Below are 22,224 nucleotides of genomic sequence, written 5' to 3' on the forward strand. Positions count from 1 at the left end.
GCACAGAGTTGAAGCCTCAGTGTATGCACAGAGATGGAAAGAGGGAAGAAGGAAGGGAGGAAAGTAGGGACAGATGGAGGGAGGAAGAGGTAGAGGAAGAAAAGGAGAGACAAAGAGAGGAATGAGAGGAGGGAAAGAGGGAGGGATGAGAGGGAGGATTGAAAGCAGCAGCCGCTCTAAGAACTAGAGATCCTATTTGCAAAAGCACTATGTGCTGCTCCGAGCCCTCCTAGAAGGAATGGAAGTGGGCTGCACACAGTCACTTCTGTAAGAATGTGTTCTCATGTGGTGTGTGACAGTTTTAAGTGAAATCCTAAGATTTAGTACATATTGGAACAGATTCTAACATTCAACCATCTAAAGCCTCATTATAAAGAAAATTCAACACATACTATAGTCCACATAAAAGAAATATCTAATCTTAAATACTACACTTAAAAATTTGCAGTTTAGCAAATAACTTTGTATTCAAAACATTCTGAAGGCATTTGAAACATGCTTAAGAAAATGGCCTAACAAAAAGACAAATGTAAAATGTTAATTAAATGAAAAGGATCGACCAATATTCATGAAGAATTATCTATGAAAAGAAGATTAACAAAACATTAACAAAATTCTATCCTTATAGAAAAAGCACTAGATGCAGTGGTACACACTGATAATCCTAGCACTCAGGAGGGAGGCAGAAGCAGGAGGATCGCCAGTGAGGGCAACAGAAGAAGGCTTGCCTCGAAAGGAGGAAGTTACAATGAACCCGACTGAACGGGGGACGATCTGCTGAGACGTACAGCGTCTATGACACAGAAGGTCGACCTGGAGGAAGAGCCAACCACTCCACCTCGGCTGCGACCCTGACAGTAAGATGATACAAGTGAAGACAAGAGGCCTTTGTGTGATATAAAACTGAATTTCATTTTAACATGGCAGATATACCTTCTATAATGAAAACCGGTATGTTACTGCTTCTGCCCACAGAGGTTTGGGATGGCCCAGGAACAGCTTTAGAGGACATACATTCACACCTGCTCCTCCCTAAGATCTCAGCCTGTCCCCACTGGGTCCTCCCAGTAGTTAATATCCACTGGTCACATAGATGATGGCCCTGGTTAAACTAAATGAGTCACAAAACCAAACCAAAGGTCATCAACCTGGAAAGGGGGCTGGTAGGAGGGGCAGTGTCTTACTATGGATGGGAGGGAGATAAGAGTAATCAAAATGTATCATATGTATGTATGAAATTATCAAGGAACAAAGTTAATTTTAAAAATCACCTGTCTTCAAAAAACCTTTGAGGTACATCAACCTTTAAGAATATTACGCATGCACACAGAGACACATGTATGGGAGAGGTATGCATTCACATGTGTACAGAGATCAAAAGTCAACATCTCAACATTGGATGTCATTTCCTCCTTCTTTTTTTTTTTTTTTCTTTTTGTTTTTTCAAGACAGGGTTTCTTTGTAGCCCTGGCTATCCTGGAACTCTCTCTGTTTACCAGGCTGGCCTTGAACTCAGAGATCCACGAGCTCTGGGATTAGAGGTGTGCACCACCACTGTATGTCTTGTGTTCTTGTTGAGACAGGTCTTCCATTAGCCTCAGGCTCCCCAGGTAGGCTACGATGACTGGCCAGTAAACCCTAGGGTCCAGCTGTCTCTGCCTCCCCAGCACTGGGATTGAGTGCATGGAACCACACCTGACTCTGTGTGGGTGTCCAGGGCCAGAGCTCTGGACTTGTGGCCACAGAACAAGCAAAGTCGTCAGTCATCTCCCTGCCCCTGTGGTCACGTGGAAACGATTCTACTTACTCGCCATCCACATCTGGCCTTTTACAAACACAGTGAAACTTGCCACCAAAATCTATGTAGAGATCGTCCTCCACGATGTGAAAGATCCGCCCAGTGACCAGTTTGTCCTTGGCAGGCCCCATCTGTGTCAGCGGAGAGTGTCTCAGCATGGAGGCAAAGGATTCCGAAGTTTTTGAAGACTCCTAAATATGAAAAAAATATTTATATTCATAAAAATCCATAAAAATATGAGAGTAAGTTTAACAAGGACTTAAATAGGAAACTTCACAAAACCAGCTTGCTTTATACTCCCACTGTGCTGAATTAATTAACCAAAAGTGGAAGTTTGCTCCAAGAGACTCCAAAAGTTACACTCTTTTGTTTTCTCCTCCTCCCTTTCCTTCTCAGAGAAGAACCAGAAGAAAGGCAGAGGAGGACAGGATATCGCAATGACTCTCAGCACACAGAGTTGAGAGGAGCAGGGATGTGTGTGGTACTGTCAGAAGCTGGACTCTCAGAGCACACCCAAGGAGAACACACTGACCTCACTCCCAGAACTGAGCATCTGCAAACAACACTTAGTCCAAGTGTCTCCTTTAAAGTGAGTGAGCGGCTATCAGATCGAAAGGACCAAGGGCTTTCGTCAGAGTCACCAATGTGAATGTGAGCTCTTGTAATAGAACAATTTTAAACAGACTGGGTTTGTCTTCCCTCTTTTTTTGACATAAAATTCCAAAGGGAAAAGAGCCTGTTTTGTGCTGCATACTTTCTATGAGGCTTTCTGAAAGTGTCTGCTTGACACTTGGACACAGAATGTTATGGAGTATTTTCTTATTCTTACAGTTAGTTTTCAGATATTCTTCAGAAATCTGTCACTACAAATGTGTTTTCCAGTCATTTTTTATTTGACTATGGGATATACGTATAGATATTGGTGCAAAAGAAATACCAACTTTCTGTTTGTGAAAGTGAATCACTGAGGAACATTAATAGTTTGATCTTACCAACTCTACCTGTTTATACCTTGAATTATGAGTGAGTTTATACATCATTCAAGGATTATTAATCAGTTAGTAGCATGTTTCTTCAATTACACCATTGCACCTATAACAGAATTTTAATGTTACTCTGAGGATTACAAACTCAAATGCCTGGCTCTGTGAGGGTCCCTAGGAGAATGAAAGGCTAGTCTGGTAGGAAGAGCCACCACCTAGCCTTTTTAAAATTCATACATGTTGAAGAAAACAAACAAACTTCATTTTATACACACTTCATTTTATAAATAAGGCTAGACATGCCTAAAGTGTTGAGTGTGGCTCAAGGGTCATCCTTTTATGAGGAAAATAGTTGACTGATACTGAATCTGTCAGGTGTTACAGTGGTGGTGAGGGGTGGAGGGTTGGCGCTGGGAGGCTGGCAGTGGGTAGAAATGATCTATTACAGTGGAAAGTAACAGAACAGGAAGGATGTTTTAACATAGAAGGTGAATGCAAACCAAAGCTCTGTCAGAAGATCTGATACACCAGATGGCCAGGAGCACATGCCACCAGCTTCTAACTCCTCAGAGCATATCAAAGTTCCCCAGAAAAGCATCTTCAAAAGCGGGTCCTGCAGAAAGACAAGGGACGAGCACCTCCTAGAGCAGTGGTCCTCAATCCTGCTAATGCTTCGACCCTTTAACACAGTTCCTCAGTCATAAAATTTTCATTGCAACTTCCTAACCGCAATCTCACTACTGTTGTGAGTCATAATATAAATATCTGTGTTTCTGGTGGCTTAGGGAACCTCTATGAAAGGTTGACCCCCCACACACAAGAGGTCATAACCTACAGGTTGAGAACCACTGTCCTAGAGACTCAATACTGCCCGTCCCTGAACTTTACTCTAGAGACCAAATGAGCCATACAGAAGAAGCACCACGGCAGCCACTATGTTTCCTCTGCTTGGAGCCACTAAGCCACCCACAGCTGCTAAGTCACAGTCAGAGCACCTGGAAAGACCAGAGAAATATCCATGTGGGAGTGTCACAGTGCTTAAAGCCAGAAGGGTCGTCACCCACACTCCCTCACTTCCCACTGCTCCACATCTGTGCTGATCTCTACCAGGCTTTTTTTTAATTTTCTTTCCCCTGTCTCATTAGCTCCATGGCCCGAGTAAAACAAGAAGATGCAGAACTTAAACATCTACTTAGGGCCTCTTCCTGACACACACAAATCTCTTTCACAATCATGAAGAGATGCCTGAGCTAACAGCAGTGTGGCATCGAGTGGCACTTCTCCCCTGGGTTTAGAAAACAGTGTGTTTGACTGTTTAGTAAGGATTCCTTTGGGTTAGCAAGATGGCTCAGTGGGTAAGTGCACGTGCTGACAAGCTGATACCCGAGTTCAATTCCTGAAACCCACTCGGTAGGAGAGCTCCAGCAAGTTACCCTCTGCCCTGAACAAGCAAGCTGTGAGAGAGAGAGGGAGGGAGGGAGGGAGGGAAGGAGAGAGAGGGAGGGAGGGAGGGAGGGAGAGTGCGCGTGCGCGTGTGTGTGTGCCCGCGCGCGCGCGCGCGCGCACGCGCGCGCACACACACACACACACGCAAATAGGTGAAAATAAAATCAATTCCCTTGACATTTTCAGTAAATCTGTTTTAAAATATTTATTCCATTGTGCATTTCTCGAAAAGTGTAATTACTTTTAATCAAATTGAAATTAAATATTTCTTTCTCTTCTGCTACTTTGCTTTTATCACATTTTACCACAAATGTGCTTTCAATGAGTGAAGGATTTTACCAAAGCATAAGACCCCTGGGTTAACACCTAAATTAGTTCTTATCATCACTCAATGACTTTTGGCTGTCATTATAATCAGATAAAATCCATAGTCTAGAACCATCTCCGAATTCCTAGGGTCCAAACCAAGCTATATTCTTCTACTTGTCAAGTGACTTTTAAAATATCAATGTGCCTACCCCTACAATACATTCTGAAAAGCTCTCCATGATCACTTCATGTGTTCAAAACCAGTACCATCTGGGTGACTCTGACATTACCAAGTACCACTGCAGCTGGTATGATAGCCAAGGTATGACCTTGGCTATTTCAGGAACACAGCCTCTTTGTGCTCTGAGGAAACACTTCCCAGAAGATCTCACCTCAGTGATACTGGTCTCTTCTTAATCACCGCTAATTTCTGAGCTCCAGCTAACGAGCATCCCCTTCTATTCTGGATTCTAAAGCCAGAGTCACAAGGGCAAAGCTGCTGAGTTCTGCTGCTTGCTGGGGCTAGAACATAGTCCCCCTTGTTCTGTTATACCATCACCAGATTTCTGTTTTCCAGTTCCCGCACTGCCTAAACTTGGCTGTACTTGAACTTTCTCTGTAAATAAGAGATCTGCATGGCTCTGTCTCCTGAATGCTGGGGTCAAAGGCATGTGCTACCACACCTGGACCTAAGCTTTTCTCTACTGTAACTTGCTTAGTACCAGGCTGGCCTTGAACTCAGGAGCTAAGAGTTCTACATCTTGATTCAAAGGCAGCCAGGAGGAGACTCCATTCTGCAAGAAGCCAGGAGGAAGAGTCTCTCCTCTGCCCTAGGGGAGGCATGCGCACTGGAAGCCCTCAGAGCCTGCCTACACAGTGACTCGCTTCTCCAACAAGGTCACACATCCTAATAGTGCCACTTTATATGGGCCAAGCATATTCAAACCATCACATTATATAACTACAATATCATGTTTATGAGAACATTTACTATGTAGCTTTAAATCAAAGGCTACTAAGTGCTTAACAAAACAAGAACATGAACCAGTTCGACTGCTTTGCTTAGCAGATGATATTAAGGTAGCAGAGTAGGAAACACAGTTCGGCGGGAAGATTTTACTCAAATGTTACAAATTAAACGGTGAGGAAGGCTAGAAACCCCAGTGGGAGGGAGGCGGCTAGAACTAGCTGGAACCACTGTGCTGGTCCAAAAAGCACTCCAGCTTCTGCAGGTAACCTGACTCACTACAGCGCTAAGATCCACACCTCTGGGTGGAGACATACGATGCATGAAGCTCTATGCAGAACTACATAAAACAACTAAGGAGAATGCATGTGCCGGACCAGTGCGCCAAAAAAGCCCAAGCTATGTGGCATAAGAGCCCTAACCCTCCACGGGGTACTGCTGTTTGAACTATTAAGCCTCCTTTCTCTACCGGGGCCACTCTGTGCCTCTGTTTCTGTCCAATTGCTCAGTTCAGGACTCAGGAGCCTCTAGAACTCCTCTGGAGGTGGCTATAGGTAAGTCACTCAAACAGTGCCTATCAGTAAGCACTCCTAGAAAGTAATTTTTAAAAAGTAATTTAGATTTCTTATAGACTCAGGCATCCTCTGCACCACACACCACTGGGGTACTCACATATGCTTGCAGCCCCTGAGCTCAGGAGGTGGGCTGAAGAGGACAGAATGTCGAGGCCGCCCTCGCCCACATGGTGGTAAAAACTATTTGTTGTCGGTATTTTAATGTAAGCTAACAATAAAACTTTGGGAGAAAAGGTCACCCTATGCTACACGAGACCCTGGAAAATGAAAGTAAGACCTCACTAGCCAACGCCGCCCTCCTGGAAGGGGAGGTGACTGCAGCAGGTTTGCAGGACACCAGGGTCTGTCAGAGTAGCCATAATGCTTGATGGGCAACAACTACAAAACCTAGGTTCACATTCCCTCCGCCCGCTCTCTTTCCTACCCTTCCTCTCCTCTCTTTCTCCGGCCCCTTTGCCCTTCTCCTCCCTCCTCTCTTTTTCCAACGACACAGATCTGTGTAACTTGAAGTTAGGTCATGTAGCTTAAGTACATGAAATTTTACTTCCAGCTATCCTATGATGTGAGACAATTTCCCGAGCAAGACCAAATGTGTTGTTGTAAGACCTTAGGTAACTCAGTCTGTACTACAGACTTCTCTAATAACACATACCACATTTAAATTCTATTCTTATTTTTTCTTGCTACACTCCAAGATCAAAGAGTTATCTTTCTTGCTCATTACTAAAAAAGTTACATAAATTTATAGTCATAGCTCATAAAAGACATAAAAGGTGGTATATCCTTTGGTCCAATGTCTATTCCATGTATACACCACCCCTCCCAACACTAATACTTAAACTCCAATCTTTGACACGCTAGTCAAAAAAAAAAAACAAAAAAACAAAACAAAACAAACAAACAAAAAAAAAAACAAAGAATCTTTCCAGATAAAATTCTCCTCACAGTGAGCAACAGTACTGAGAGTCAGTGACTACGGAGTGCCCAACCCTAAGCAGGGCACTCACCATCTCCTCAGAGGCAGAGGGGAGGGAAACGTGTAGGAGAGCTGGAGGACGGAGAAGGGCGCTTTGAAATGCTGCCCTCTAGGCATGAACAGCAGCCGTTGGACTGTGCGAGGCCCACAAGGAGTCCAGGGATGGAACCCAGACACCCAGGCTTACATGACCAGTGCTTCTACTGAGCCATGCTTCCCAGCTCTACATGTTAAAGCTATTCATAAGCCCCACCTTACATGCTTAATTGCTATATGTGGACAGTTTGCTACAGGACATTTCTACCATCCCACAATGGGCTTGGCAGATGGCTCAGCTTGTGAACTTCTTGCTGTGAAAGCATGAAGCGCTGGATTCAGAGCCCGAGCACCCATGTAAACCTAAAGCACTATGTGGGTACACTTGTACTCACACTGGGAAAAGTGCAGCTAGGAGAACCCCGGGGGTTTGCTGGCTAGCTAGTCTGGCTGAATCCAGTGAACCCTGGCTCAGTGAGAGACCCTGTCCAAAAAAGTAAGGCAGAGAGCAACACAAAGACAAACAATCTTAGCCTCCAGCACACACCCATGCACACACATTTTCACACGTACTCATGTCTACAAACACACAAGTATCCATTACACACACATATACATAAAAGGTTCTACTAAGGATAGCTTGTATTAAGAAATCTGAGCAATGCATTGTTCCAGGCCCAGTATGTTAAGATGAGCTGGCTACATGGAGATTGTAAATATAGCATGTTGGCCCAAAAGACTGCAGTGACTTTTAATACTCTGCCTGTCTGGCCAAATAAAATCGATACTAAATGAAAATAGACTACACTAAATGAGACTGAAGCTCCCTCCTTAGTCTAGCAAAAGAATCTAAAAGGTCTGGAGAGAAGAGTGTTGGTATCGGGATAATCTCTTGTGTACCGTGTGGAAGCATCACCTGCCAATGAGAAGCTGATGGTCAACGAGCTGAGGCAGGATTAGAAAGAGAGAGAAACTCTGGGAAAGAGTCAAGCACGGGAAGATTCGCCACCCAGACTCAGAGGAAGTCTGACATATGGAGCTGAGGACAGATAAGCAGCCATGTGGCAGACACAGAATAGTATAAACTGGTTAATACAGGTTACAAGCTAGTGGAAACAGGTCTAGCTTATGGCCTAGGTATTTAATTAATAAATAATAAGCCTCCAAGTTGTTATTCAGAAACAAGGTGTACTGGCTGGTTTTGTGTCAAGTTGACACAGGCTGGAGTTATCACAGAGAGAGGAGCCTCCCTTGAGGAAATGCCTCCATGAGATCCAGCTGTAAGGCATTTTCTCAACTAGTGATCAAGGGGGGAGGGCTCAGACCATTGTGGGTGGAGCCATCTCTGGCCCAGCCCATTGTGGGTGGAGCCATCCCTGGGCTGGTAGACCTGGGTTCTATAAGAAAGCAGGCTGAGCAAGCCAGGGGAAGCAAGCCAGTAACATCCCTCCATGGCCTCTGCATCAGCTCCTGCTTCCTGACCTGCTTGGGTTCCAGTCCTGACTTCCTTTAGTGATGAACATCAATGTGGAAGTGTAAGCTGAATAAACCCTTTCCTCCCCAACTTGCTTCTTGGTCATGATGTTTGTGCAGGAATAGAAACCCTGACTAAGAAGACACAAGGGCACAATGGAAAAGTCCATGGTTCCATGTTGGAGCTGTTCACCTTCCTTTCCCAGTATCCCTCACCAAGACTGGGGGACACGGGTAGTCCTGAAAGAACATGTGGTGTGGTGGCTCTGCTCAGGAGGCAATACTAACAGTGGGAACTGCTGTCAAAAGGGTTCCTGGGTTCAATGAAGATGACAGGGTTCTGATGGGACAGACGGGGTCAGCAGTCTCAGAGCTCAGTGGCTATCAGGACAGTCTGACTTTCAGGCTCTCTGGTTGGTTGTTTCTACTGTTCCTGGAAATGGAACGAATGAGAAAACTCTCCGTTTCATGAGAAGTCTTGGCTTGAATCACCAGTGAGTATCATGACTCAGCATCCAAACTTGAACCAATTTCCAGACTTTCCATCTCTTAAATGAAGAGGAGCTCATTCCAAGGCCCTGCCACCTGAACACAGGAGACTCTACATGGGAGGAAGGTGTCTAAAAGGGAGAAAGAGAAAAGGAAGAAAGGGAGAAATGAGAGAGGGTAATGGGGTGGGTAAAAGAAGGAGAAAAGTGCATGTTTCCACTTGTATACAGAATAATATACATGTATGCACACACATGCACACACACACATGCACATGCAATGAAAGTAGAAGGAAGAGGAAGAGAGCAGCAGGAAGGGTCTAGGAGATGGAGGTGAGAGGTGTTAGGACAAACAGGGGCAAAGATTTGTATAGAGCTGTCATGGTGAAAGCTCTACTGTGTACCCTAACTGTACTATGAAGCCTGTTCCTCAGTTTCTCTATGGAAACTACAGATCCTGATCAGGGTGATATGGAAACTGTGGGTATTGATCCGGGTGACTTTTCCAAGATCACCTGAGCTGGCATTAATCCCTGGACAAACTGCACCAGTCAGAACAGAGGCTGTTGGATACCACGAGCTCAATGGTGTTTTCAGTCAGTTCTCTGCCACGTACCCACGCTGGCTATCTTCTCATTACAGAGTGGAGAACTGAAGAGATCCACTTGGCAAAATCTCCACACTAGTTCTGATTTGTGGACTTGGGTCTATGATGACACGGAAAAGCAGCAGAAGACACTAAAACAATGTTTCTCAACCTGTGGGTCATGACACCTTTGGTAGATCTCTATCTCTAAAAGTATATTACGATTTATAACATTAGCAAATTTGCAGTTAGGAAGTAACAACAAAAATAATGTTACGGTTGGGGTCACTACAACATGAGGAAGTGTATTAAAGGGTCGCAGCATTAGGAAGACTGAGAGCCACTGCACTACAATGTCCCTACTAACCAAGCAAACTAAAGGCAGCTCTGGATTCCCTGGAAGGATTGCAGCCACTGCTGCCACCCGAGAGGACACAGTAGATCCATGGGTAGAGGATCCTACCTCATCCTCATTCAGACTGTCTACATGGTCCTGGGGTGTGGCAATTTATATCAGAAACTTAGTGGTGAATCCAACTGCAGCCACTGTTCTAGATGTAATTTCTAGGCCAAAGAAAATCAAGTATTCCTGCACATCTGGCATGCCACTTCTGATCTGACAAGAGCTTCCTTTTAACCCAACCTCATGGCAAGATCACACACCTCTCAGGTCTATCAACCCTCCACTGGACATCATTCTACTGGTGGAACCTGCGTAAGCAGTAACTCTAGACTTTGGACACACGATAAGAAAGTCATATGCCAGAGAGGTAGAGTTCTAGTAGTCTGAGACATGTAAGAGCACCCTTTGTTCCTGGTAGAGGCACAATGCCTAGTGGTTCTCACTGATGTCTAGAGGCAACAAATGCATTTTTTTTTATTTGTATGTCTATTATTTTTTACAAGTTACCCTCAAATGTGCCAGGTTTTAGTGGACCCAGAATGGACAAGAGGTTTTACGACAGATCCAGGTGCTTGTGCAAGCTGCCTCACTTCTTGGGCTGCAAGTGCACTGCAGCAGATGTGAAGAATGGAGAGTGACAGCCTGCTGTCGGTGACAGCGTAGAAGTACAGGGAAACTGAAAGACAGGAGGGAAGATCAGTGGGCAGAACGCTGAGCAGCACAACCAGGTGGTATTTTGCTTGGAAAGAAAGATGGCTTCGGTTGATTATGTAGTTTTGCTGGATGGTCAGGAACTCAGAAGGAACATGACTGGAAAGAAGACAGGCACAGGAGAGATACAGAGACCCTCTGACTGGAAAACTGAATTAAATCAGCTGGTGTTAGTCCGTATCCTTTGCCCTTTTCCTTATCCATTCATCTGCTGAGAGCCACCAGGCTGTTTCTAAGTTCTGGCTATGATGAACTCTGAGCAGCAATGAATATGTAAGTGTCTTAGTCCTTAGAGTTTCTACTCCTGCACAAACATCATGACCAGAAATTGGGGAGGAAAGGGTTTACCAACTTACACTTCCACATTGCTGTTCATCACCAGAGGAAGTCAGGACTGGAACCCAAGCAGGTCAGGAAACAGGAACTGATGCAGAGGCCATGGAGGGATGTTACTTACTGCCTTGCTTCCCCTGGCTTGCTCAGCCTGCTTTCTTATAGAACCCAGGTCTACCAGCCCAGGGATGGCTCCACCCACAATGGGCTGGGCCCTCCCCCCTTGATCACTAGTTGAGAAAATGCCTTACAGCTGGATCTCATGGAGGCATTTCCTCAACTGAGGCTCCTTTCTCTGTGATAATTCCAGACTTACTGTAGACCTGTCTTCAGCTCTTTGAGGAACCCCCATACTAATTCCCACGATGCCTGTGCCAGCATTCCTTTTCTCTCCCTGCGCCAGTATCTGCTGCCATTTCTTACTGTTGTTGTTGTTGTTATAATCTTGGCCATTATGAAGAGCCTATCATATAGATCTGAGGACCTAAGGTTGATCTTCAGAAGTAAGAGGGGGGAAAGCAAGGTATAAACTTTGTTTCAGAATCTAAACCTCAACATAGCAGGGAGTTGGCTCTAGTGAAGATCTTCTCCAGCCACGGCTTCTGGTGACACATGGCTTCTGGTAGCACTTGGCTTCATGGTAGGAGCACAGAGGTGAAGGGAGAAACTACATCAAGGTAGGAAGTGATTCAGGATCCAGTGCTTTTCCAACCACTCACTCTCACGGGATCCATGCAGCATCTCACAACAATAAGTGTCATTTCAGCGGACAGCATGTCCAGTGACAACACCATCCTAGCACAAGGCTCCATGTCTCAGGACTGACAATGCTCACACCACCACACTGGGGACTAAACTTCTAACCCATGAAACTTTGGGGGACAAAATAAATCCAGCTTCTGTTAGGTCGCCTGGGAATGACTGAAAGAAGCAAGATAACCCGTCCTGTGGGCAATAATCAACCTCTTTTGCCCTGATGCACTTCCATCTCAGCACTGGGGATATGTCAACATGTCCCAGACCACTGGTCACCTACAAGATTTATCATAGCAGCAGATGCCCGTATACTATTGTTTGTTTGTTTGCTTACTCAGGTAGCCCAAGCTAGCCTTAAACTCACTTCATAGCCAAGGATGGCTCTGAATTCCTGATTTTCCTGCCTCTTCTAAGTAGTGTTGGAATTACAGGTGTATTATCACACACAAATACACACACCACCACCACCACCACCACCACATTTTGTGTGTATGTGATGTATGTGTATGTATACAGATGCAGGAATCCACATGCCCAGTTCTGGATGTCAGAGGAGGAAGCTGTCTTTTTCTCTTACTCTTCCATTATGTCTCCTTGAGGAAAAAATCTGTTGCTAAACCTAAAACTCAGTCCCTCAGCTAGACTGACTGGCTGACCAGAGGGCTCCAGTGATCCTCCCAGCTTTGTCCATCAGCACTGGGATATGCCCTGCCTTTTATGTGGGGATGTGAACTCAGATCCTCATGCTTGCACAACCAGAGCTTCTACCCAATGCGCTATCTCCCCAGCCCTACACTAAGCCCCTATACTTTAGTGGGAAGGAGGTTAGATAGCAATTCAGGAATACTGACTTCTATTTGTCTAAGGAACATGGTTACAGTCCCTGCTAAATGATGAAGCTATCAACCAAGAGCAGAGAGCAACATTAAGTTACCAATACAGTACCCATGCCTGCCACCTGCTGGAAGGCTGACAGGAGGCACCATTCTGTACAGAAAGAAGGACAATAACAGTGTGTCTCTGGGAATGACCCTTTGACTATGGACTCGCTAAGCAGGATTCTGTGGTAGAAATGTACCATAGCAAACCTTTAATCAGTAACTAGCTTAAAAATAAACAGATAGATTGTTTCCAATATTAAAGATAAAGCTGGGCTGGAGATACATCTTCCAAAAGATTTGGGTTCAATTCCCAGTACCCACAACTGTCTATAACTCCAGGAGAACTCAGCTGTATCTATGTGAGTGGCCAGAGGTGAGGCAGTTGGCTGAGCTGCAGACTCCTCAAGACAACATGCCAGCAGTAAGTCACTGCCCACGCTACCAGCAGTGAGGTTCACAACCTTTAAAAAAGGCAAAACCCAAACTCAATCATTCCTGCTCAAATCTGCTTAGTTTCTTTTATTTCCTGCTACTTAACGCCAATTTTTTTAAAGTTAAAAGCTATAATCACATTGTGAAACTAATATGAACAAAAATTGAAATTTTAATATTAGAAGAAAAAAAACCAAAGACATTAAAAGAACGTAGCGAGATTTCTGAGTAAAATATGAGTGTTAATGAAGAGCTACCATAGAGAAACAAACTCTGAGCTGAAAGTCAGAAAAGGATCTAAGTGAGTCAGGTCAGACGACCGCCCTTCAGATACAGCACATGCTAACTCTCCTTTCTGGAAGGGACTGCTTTTAGGCATATTTTAAATGTTGATAAAGGCCTACCCCCTGGAGAAGTCTATCTACTTCAATTTACTGTTTCATTGTCTTTTTGACAATTTTCTCTAATGTAGAAATGAATGTTTCAAAAAATTTTGATCACTAACCCTTAGTAACTCTTTCAGAATTCTACAGTGTAAACCTACATAAAATCAGAACTATTTCTCAGCATTCCTTTACAAGCAATAAATTTTAAAATATGAATGATTTGTCATGTGTTCAACAGAAAACTGGGAAAATAATGGAAGGGTCAGAATGAAGAACATAAACGTGTTATATTTATTATTATTTATTTAGTAGACTTAAAAAATATAAAACAAGATCATTTCTGCCTTTATACTAAAATAAATCCTTTGGTATTCTGAAAAAAAAAAAAAAAAAAAACCTCAATGACCAATTAAAATGTTTTATCATGGACCGGCGAGGTTACTCAGTGGTTAGGAGCACTTGCTGTTCTTGTAGAGGACCCAGGTTTCATTCCCAGCATCCACACCATCCACACACAATCATGTAAGCAAGACACTTGTGTATATTTAACAAACAAAGTTCTGGAAAATTCACTGGTTGTTTGGTTCAGTTGGGTGGGTTGGTTTTTTTGAGACTGGGTCTCTCTAGAGTCCTAGCTGTGCTGAAACTCACTATGCGGACCACACTGGTCCTGAACTCACGGAGCACTGGGACCAAAGGCATGTGCCACCACACCCAGCTACGTACTTTTAAATTTAAAAAAAAAAAAAGAAAAGAAAAATATTTAACATTTGCATGAGATCCATCTTAGATATTCTGAAAACATATAAAACTACAAAGTGTCCTGTAAGTCAGTATTCTCAGTAACCTAAAATAGAAGAGCTGTCTACAGTGCAAACCTTTCCAGTGCACTGACAGGAGACCTCCGTCTACTGTAAAGAGCCACAGAAGACAGAAAAGCCCATTCTTTGCTCAACACTGCCATCTGTGGGTACTAACATGGGTTATAAACTTAACCGTTCCCAATATAAAGTCATGTTGTCTAAGTTGACATAAGAGAGATTCAGAATCCAGGAGGAAAAGGCTGGGCTGTCGCTCAGATACAGCAACAATTTATCACTGGCAAGGTTTGATGCCTTATCTCACAAAGGAAAGAAAGACAGAAAAATATATGCATAAAATATCTTCAGCAGATATGTACCAGTCCCTTTATACCAGAATGAGCTGTGTTGATCACATAGTGAATAATATTTGGTTCTTATACTCAAAATAAGCAAAACCACCAACAATTGAAAAAATAACAGCATCAAAGCTGGAAAAAGATGTGGCCACATGACCACACAAGTAACTGTAGAACTCATAGATCTTTTAGATCCAAATTTTCTTTGTCCTAACTTCCATAAACTAGGACAAAAAATTATGTGGGTCAATTCTAACTACTTAGCATGAAAATGCAACAATGAAACCTATTATTTATAAGATTATTTATAAGATTAATACATGCTAAAAAGGTTACTGTGAATATTTCATCATTACATATACATACTTTCTAATCCAAAAATAGGCATCTGAGTTGCTTTTTTTTTTTTTTTGTATAATCATTCAACTGTCAACCTAAATTTTATTACAATTGAAATCCACATATATTCCTACTCACACGCATGTACGGCAGTATGCAGTGGACAGAAAGGACGGATGAAAGAAACCTGGCCTTGCTTCCCAAGAGTTGTAACTACAAAGTAAGACAAAATGGGCCCGGAAATGAGTCATCAGCATACAATAAGGCAGTGGTGAAGCAGAGCCAGGCCATTCAAAGGTATTTCACATGGTTGGTAGGATCACAAAGGCCACAGAGGGTGAGTCTCTCAGTGACTTAGCACATGGGAAACCCATCTCAGGGAGAAGAGCATGGGAAAGCAGCTCATTTAGGAAACTGCAATGTTTATCTTCAAATAAAATCAAGCATAAACATCTTTCTAATGAACTCTTACATAAACCCCAATATGTATGCTATAAATATAAGTTTTGTGACTACAAGTATGTATATCTTATAGCTCATTTAGTAAGTAAAAAAATACAAACATCAGCAATTTTGACTTAAAATCAGGCATGAGAAGTCAGTTCAGGTTTGGTTTGGTCAACCAACACTAAGGAAATCCACAGGCGGGCTGAGGATGAAGTTCAGCAGCAGGCCCCTGCACAGGCATGTGAGGCCCTGAGCCCCATCCCCAGCAGTGCAGAACAGTATGAGCAAATGCACACGTGATGAAAGGATGAGGTAGTAGGTAGACCAGAGTCACAACACAGTCCCTGGGAGGTCACCAGGACAGGCACAGCGGACCTGTCAGATGTGAACTGTGTGAGGCTTCCTCCCAATGGACACCCTCGACATTTGCTTTCATAAGCACAAAGCTATCAATGTCCACTGTAACATCATCGTTATTAGGGAGACAAAACAGCAGCAACCTGAACATTTGGAAGGCAGGACTATCCTAGTTAAATAAATCATGTCTTGGCCATAATATAAAAAGCAGAATTGTTAATACTGTGTATATACTGAACACATGAAACAGTAAGGGACTTACTCAAAGTTATATTTAGGTAACTATAGCAATTTTCAGTAGTGGCAACTAAACAATATTATGTTTACTGGCAGAGGCTAATTTCAAGTGATTTAAATAATGAATTATTTAACCCTGCAATAATCCCTCAACAGAAGAATAAAGAAAATGTGGTACATTTACACAGTAGAGTACTACTCAGATGTTTAAAAAAACAAAACAACAAAACGAAAACCTCAGATAAATGGATGGAGCTAGGAAAACCATCTTAGGTGAAGTATCCCAGAGCCAGAGAATAAAAATATGGTACGTATTCACGGATACGGGGTATCAGATGTTAAGCCAATGATAACCAAGCGACAATCTGCAGAACGCAGACTTAGGTATAGAGCGAGGGACTAGAGGGCACAGATAGATCTACCTAGGAAAGGGAAACAGAAGAGAGCCATAGACGGATGGGTGTGGAGCAGAGGATTAAGTGGGGAGAGGGAGAAAAGAGGAGGCCAAGGGAGGGACTCTGGGAAGAGACAGCTAAAATTAAGGGTCTTTTGAGAAGTGATATGAGAACCTAATACAGCAAAGCTTCCTAAAACAGATATGTATATGAAAAGGTGATCTAATTGAAGTTGACAAATAATGAGAGAGACAGAGTCCTAACTGGCCATTTCTTGTCACAAAATGAAGCTTCCAGTCTCAGGATTGTGTTACATCTAACTGAGCTGTTGACCAGAGGGACCCATGAGACTCCTCAACCTACTGCCAAAGCTATAGGTTGCTCTCCACAAATTGACAGCAGGGCCCCACTGCTGATGACAACACCTATACAATGTGGTGAACAGAAAGAGGTCGAGCTGGTGCCTAAATAAAGCCTTCACCCCAACATTTGAAAGTTAGTCTGCAGGCTACTAAAAGAGAAATGTAAACACCAACCCAGTCACAAACCCTCTGATCTAAAATGGTGTCCTGTCTGCAAGCTGCACTGGTATGACAAAGCTTCTGGAGTAACCAACCAATATCTGGTTTGACTTGAAGCCCACAAGATGAAAGCCACACCAAACACTGCCTGAGTGACCAAGCCCCTGAGACTAAATAGCCCAGGGACCTAGGGTAAATCCAAATATTACTGTTCTTAAAAAAGAAAAACAATGTACCAATACAATTATTCCTGACAACACTCTGCTATGCTCACAGATCAGCACCCTGCTCAGCCATCATCAGAGAAGCTTCCCCCTGAAGCCGATAGAAACAAATACAGACCAGCCAGACATTAGTCAGAGATGAAACATCCTGCCCTAACAGGGGTGTCTCTGTCATACCCCTCCCCTCAGTGTGAGCCCTGGGGAAGAGGGGCTGGAAATGGTGTAAGAGTCAGAGGGGATGGAAGACACCAAGAGAACAAGGTCACCGAAATTAACATGAGCAAAGCTCACAGACACTGAAAACATTCACAGGGCCTGCACCAGGTCTATACCAGGTCCTCTAAAGTAGATCATGGCTTCCAGTTAAGTGTTTTTATGGAATTTCTGGGTGTGTGTACAGTGTGTCTATTTCCTGTGCCTTCTCTTGGGCTCTTTTCCTTCTGTTTGTTTTGTCCAATTTTAATGTGTTACATTTTTGCCATATTTTTATTTTATTATTAAAAACAAACTCCTATTGTCCTATAAGTAAAACTTGTGCTTTAAGCCACTGCATGTGACAAAAATCACAAAATTATGTCCTGGGGTCCTTCCCTTCAAAGGATCAAAGAAAAGTTTTGGCACTCAGAACTAAGATGATCCTACAATCCTGAGAAATATCTACATGTGTACTGTTTGCTAATATTCCCTACGGAGCAAAAACAGGATATTCGGGGTTTTTCTTTCTTATATAACCCAACTTCATGAATAACCAAATCTCCTAATTTTTAAAAATCCCAGCCTCGTCTTTATGTCTCTTTGCACTGCTCCATGTATCTAAACGTTATATCCTATTTCACAAATAATGCTTTACAGAAATGGGGGAAAAAAACTATTATTTTAATAAAAGGTCATTTTCAGTAAAGGAACGTGCAATACTGACAGTTGAACTCATACACCCAATTCACAATAGCTTTAACTGTCAATTCAATTAGGATGGAACCAGAGCTAAGACCTAGAGTTGTTTTCCTCCAAATCTTACGGGTCGCCCCACAAACCCGCTGGATACCATGCCCAGAATGTCTCACAAGGGTATTTGCAGAGCGAACCCACATGGCCGTAAATGCCGTGGAAAAGAAAGAAAACATTAATCACACGCTCTGCAGGTCAAGGGTGGGAAACTGCACCCGACGCTCCAGTCCCTCCTCTCCCCATCCTTAAGTCACGGGCATAGCCCAAGTCAACAAGGACATAATTTATCCCCAACCCATGCTGGCCCCTCCCTAGTGTACCAAGCTTAGCCCCACCCCAACACTGACAGGCTCCTGCCCCCCGTCCATGCTGGCCCCGTACCAAGCTTAGCCCCTCTCCAACACTGACAGGTTCCGGCCCTACCATGCTGGCTCCTCCTACTGTCCCGGGCTTAGCCCCTCCCACGCTCCGCCCCGCTTCCGGACATGGCGGAGGCCTGCTCACCAGTCCGAGCTCCGCCTTCCGCTGCAGTTCCGAGTGTCGCTCCAGAGCGCTCGCGAAGCCGCCTGAGCGCTCCCGAGGAGCGAAGGAATCGTGGGTCGGAGTCTCGGAGCCACTTTCCGTGCTTGCATTTCGCAAAGGCTTGGAGAAGACAAGCGCTCTCAGGAAACGGCGCCCAGCAGTCCCAGCGTGGGAACCACACAGCGCCGCCATGACGCCTACGTGACCTCTGACCTCTTCTGCACGCTCGCAGGTCAGGGGGCGGGCCGAAGAGAGCCCCGCCTACTGCCCTAATGCTGGGCGAGCCTGCGAGTCCTGTAGCTTAATGCCTGCCTGACAGTTCTCCTACAGACACTGTGGAGAGAACACAAGCCTCTCAAAGGACGCGGTGACGCTGCACCTGCAGTAGTGCACAGTCTTTAGAGGTCTCCTTGACTATCCTACTGGAGTTGGAAGCCCCAGGCTCGTTAGCACCTCCTGTGCCTGTTATTCAGCACTTTCAAATGCATCATGCTCAAGATTTGAAATAATTCTTAGTGTTCGGACTCCAGTTTTGTAAACTCCAGGAAGGAAGGAGAATACCTTTGCAAATAAGTGGGCACAAAGTAGTTCGTAAAACTGGTGGTAGATCTGTCCTTAGCCACGTCTGATGCCAGTCACATCCATTACAAAACCCAACACAAGGTTTATCCGGGCTAGCTACCATCATTTCCCGTGAATTAAGCTTCAGAATATGCCCAGGTGTAGCACTCCCGTATTCCCATCCCCACACACTTGGTATTTTTTTATTTCCCCCCAGTGTAAATCCCCAGAATTCGCCCATCCATTTCAGGATCAAACCTAACGCCGTAGCTGCAAGCGTCTGCCTTTTGAGTGGACCAGTAGTCATAATTATTAATGTAATGTTAACCTACAAATTACTAAGTCCAGGAGCAGGTGTCACAATTTCCTATGTCGTTTGTACATAAATCTCTCTTTTTTTTGAATTAGGGTCTCATGTAACCAATACTGGCCTTGAGCTCACTGTGTAGTTGAGGGTAACCTTCAACACCTGCTTCTCCCTGAATGGTGGAAGTTTACAAGCACCGTCACTACCTAGGCCAGTTCACAGAGTCTCTTTTACGTCTTTGAGTATTTAAGTCTTCCTCAATACCGCAGGTGTGTTCTGACCTTGGAATGGTGCATAATTTTATGAATCACTTAACACTCACCACTACTAGTCACCCTAGGGAGAATCTCACAAATTCAGTAGAGCCCAAAAGGTAGATTCCACTCCAGGTAAGATCTCATTCTGCACACTTAAACTCATTTCTGCTGGCGGTTAAGTGGATTCTTATCAAAAATGTCAATCTCTACGGCTATTCCTATTCTCAGTTCGTGGCCAGTGACACAAAGAGCCCTCATCAGTCTGGACTTTCACCTTGGGCAGTCCAGTACCAGTGCTGGTTTGGTTTTCCTACTTGGGAAAGCAAGCTGCTCACCAGAGTGCCAAGTCTGAAGAACTGCTTTGCAGACTTACACTGTACCCCTTTGGGTGCCTGATGGCAGGGCAAAGCCCTAGGTTCAGTCTTCCCCGTAAGTCCTGTATCTGCATGAACAGAACAAATGAGGCCCCGTCTGCAAATCCAACAGACAAGTTATGTTCATGTTGCCTAAGTTGGTGGATAATCCTGAAGGACTGGCAGAGATACGGGGGTGGAAGGTTGCTACTGTAGGCTTAGTCTTCCTGTTGACAGGCTGGATATACTCTATACATCTTAAAGTGCCCGATTTACTTGAAGAAGCATCAAATGAGAGATTAGAAAAGTGAGGGTTCATAGGGCAGTGGTGATGTACAACCTGAGTCCCAGCCCTCGGGAGGAAGAGGCAGGGGGATGTCTCTGAGTTTGAGGCCAGCCTGGTCTACAGAGTTTAGTTCGAGGACAGCCAGGGCTATACAGCAAAATTCTGTCTCAAAAAAATACTAAAGAGAAAAGGAGGAGATGGAGGGAGGAAGGAGGGAGAAAGGGAGGAGAAAGGAAGGAGAAGTTTTTGCTGCACATGCGTAAAAATGCAGAGTGATGCTGAGCGTAAGGGTTTAGACGTAGATTCTCTGGTCATTGAACACATCCAGGTGAACAAGCGCCTAAGATGCGCCGAGGAACCTACAGAGCTCATGGTGGATTAACCCATACGTGAGCCCCCTGCCACAGTGAGACGGTCCTCACTGAGAAGGCAGATTGGCCAGAAGAGGAGGCTGCACAGAAGATGTCCCAGAAGAAACCGAAGAAGCAAAAACTCATGGCACAGGAATAAATTCAGCATAAAATAAATGCAGTTTTAAAAAAAGAGTTTGCTGCTGGTGGTCGGGAGGTGGAAGCAGATCAGAGAGGGGTTAGGAGAAGTTAGAGTATATAAGATACATGCCATCCTCAAACGATGCTTGTTTTCTAACTGAAGCAGTGAGGGGAGGGGGATTTTGAGCTGGGGTTAACCTGAGCTAAGTAAGGAGATCCTGTCTCACAAACAAAGCGTGTGGTGGGGAGTGTTTATGTTCCCTGTGCCCGGGTAAGATGATGATCGGGGCTTCAAGGTCACCCTTGGCTACACAGCAAGATAAAAGGGAGTTTAAGCTGTATGAGAGTGCCTGGAAAATTAATTAATAATAAATAAAACGAAATGAAACAAAGCTGAGTGCGTCAACAAGGGGGATGTATCGGCAGGGGTTTCGCCTACACAGGCTCCGGGTGCAGAAGCTGCAATGCTGCTGCTCCTGTGCACTTCCCTACAAGCTCTCTTAAAATACGCTTCCAAGGCCTTAATATCCACCGTCAAAGTGTTAATAGCAGTTATCGAGGAAAATGAACAAAGCATACTTCAAAGCCCAGATCGCACCGATTGGCCCCGGCCTCATCTGCCAAGTTGCGGCATCAACAGCAGTGTGCACACCCCGCCCCACCTCCAACACCACCACCACGCAGACGGGTGCTTACTAAAACCTTCATAGAAAGTAGCTCTTAGTGGCTTGGTTGAGGCAACTTAGAGGTGATTGGAAATGTATGCCTCAGGCTAGGGCGTGGCTCAGCACTTGTTCAGCATGCCTAAAAACAGCCCTGGGTTCGATTCCCAACACCACTAGAGAAATGTGGCTCTTAACTGCACAGCAAAGACCGGAAGAAAGGTCCTGAGAAGTAGGTGAGATATATTGTCACATTCATTTCAGCCTCAGAAACAGGACCATTTTAGAGGTCACAGAGATTTGGGGAGTCTGAATAATACTAAAAACTAGCCATAATGAGGAAAAAACAAAATCCTAGAAGGAAAAATAAAGCATGTGGAGGTGAAGAGTTTCATAGGTATTCATATGTGTGGGCATATGTGTTCATATGTGTGGGCATGTGTTCATATGTGTGGGCATGTGTTCATACGTGTGGGCATGTGTTCATATATGTGGGCATGCACATGTCAGCACACATGTGGAGGCCATCTGATGTAGGGTGCCTTCTACGAGGACCCAGGTCCTCATACTTGCATGGCACATATACTTTTCCCACTGAACCATCTTCCCAGTCCTGAAG

General features: G+C 44.3%; 1 protein-coding gene across 1 annotated transcript in view; it reads right to left on the bottom strand.

The window, feature by feature from the left end:
- Window positions 1-18,886, bottom strand: part of MRPS28 (mitochondrial ribosomal protein S28) — a 91,409-nt gene extending 72,523 nt beyond the window's left edge. Inside the window, exons 1-2 of the mRNA XM_080929157.1 lie at window positions 18,671-18,886; window positions 1,808-1,989 (exon numbers count right to left, since the gene is read on the bottom strand). Of these exons, the coding sequence (XP_080785283.1) occupies window positions 1,808-1,989; window positions 18,671-18,880 (392 nt within the window). The 5' untranslated portion in view covers window positions 18,881-18,886. The remainder of the gene's footprint in view (window positions 1-1,807; window positions 1,990-18,670) is intronic.
- Window positions 18,887-22,224: the final 3,338 nt, after the last annotated feature.

The sequence above is a fragment of the Micromys minutus genome (genome assembly GCF_963924665.1).
Source record: "Micromys minutus genome assembly, chromosome: 15".
NCBI lineage: Eukaryota > Metazoa > Chordata > Mammalia > Rodentia > Muridae > Micromys > Micromys minutus.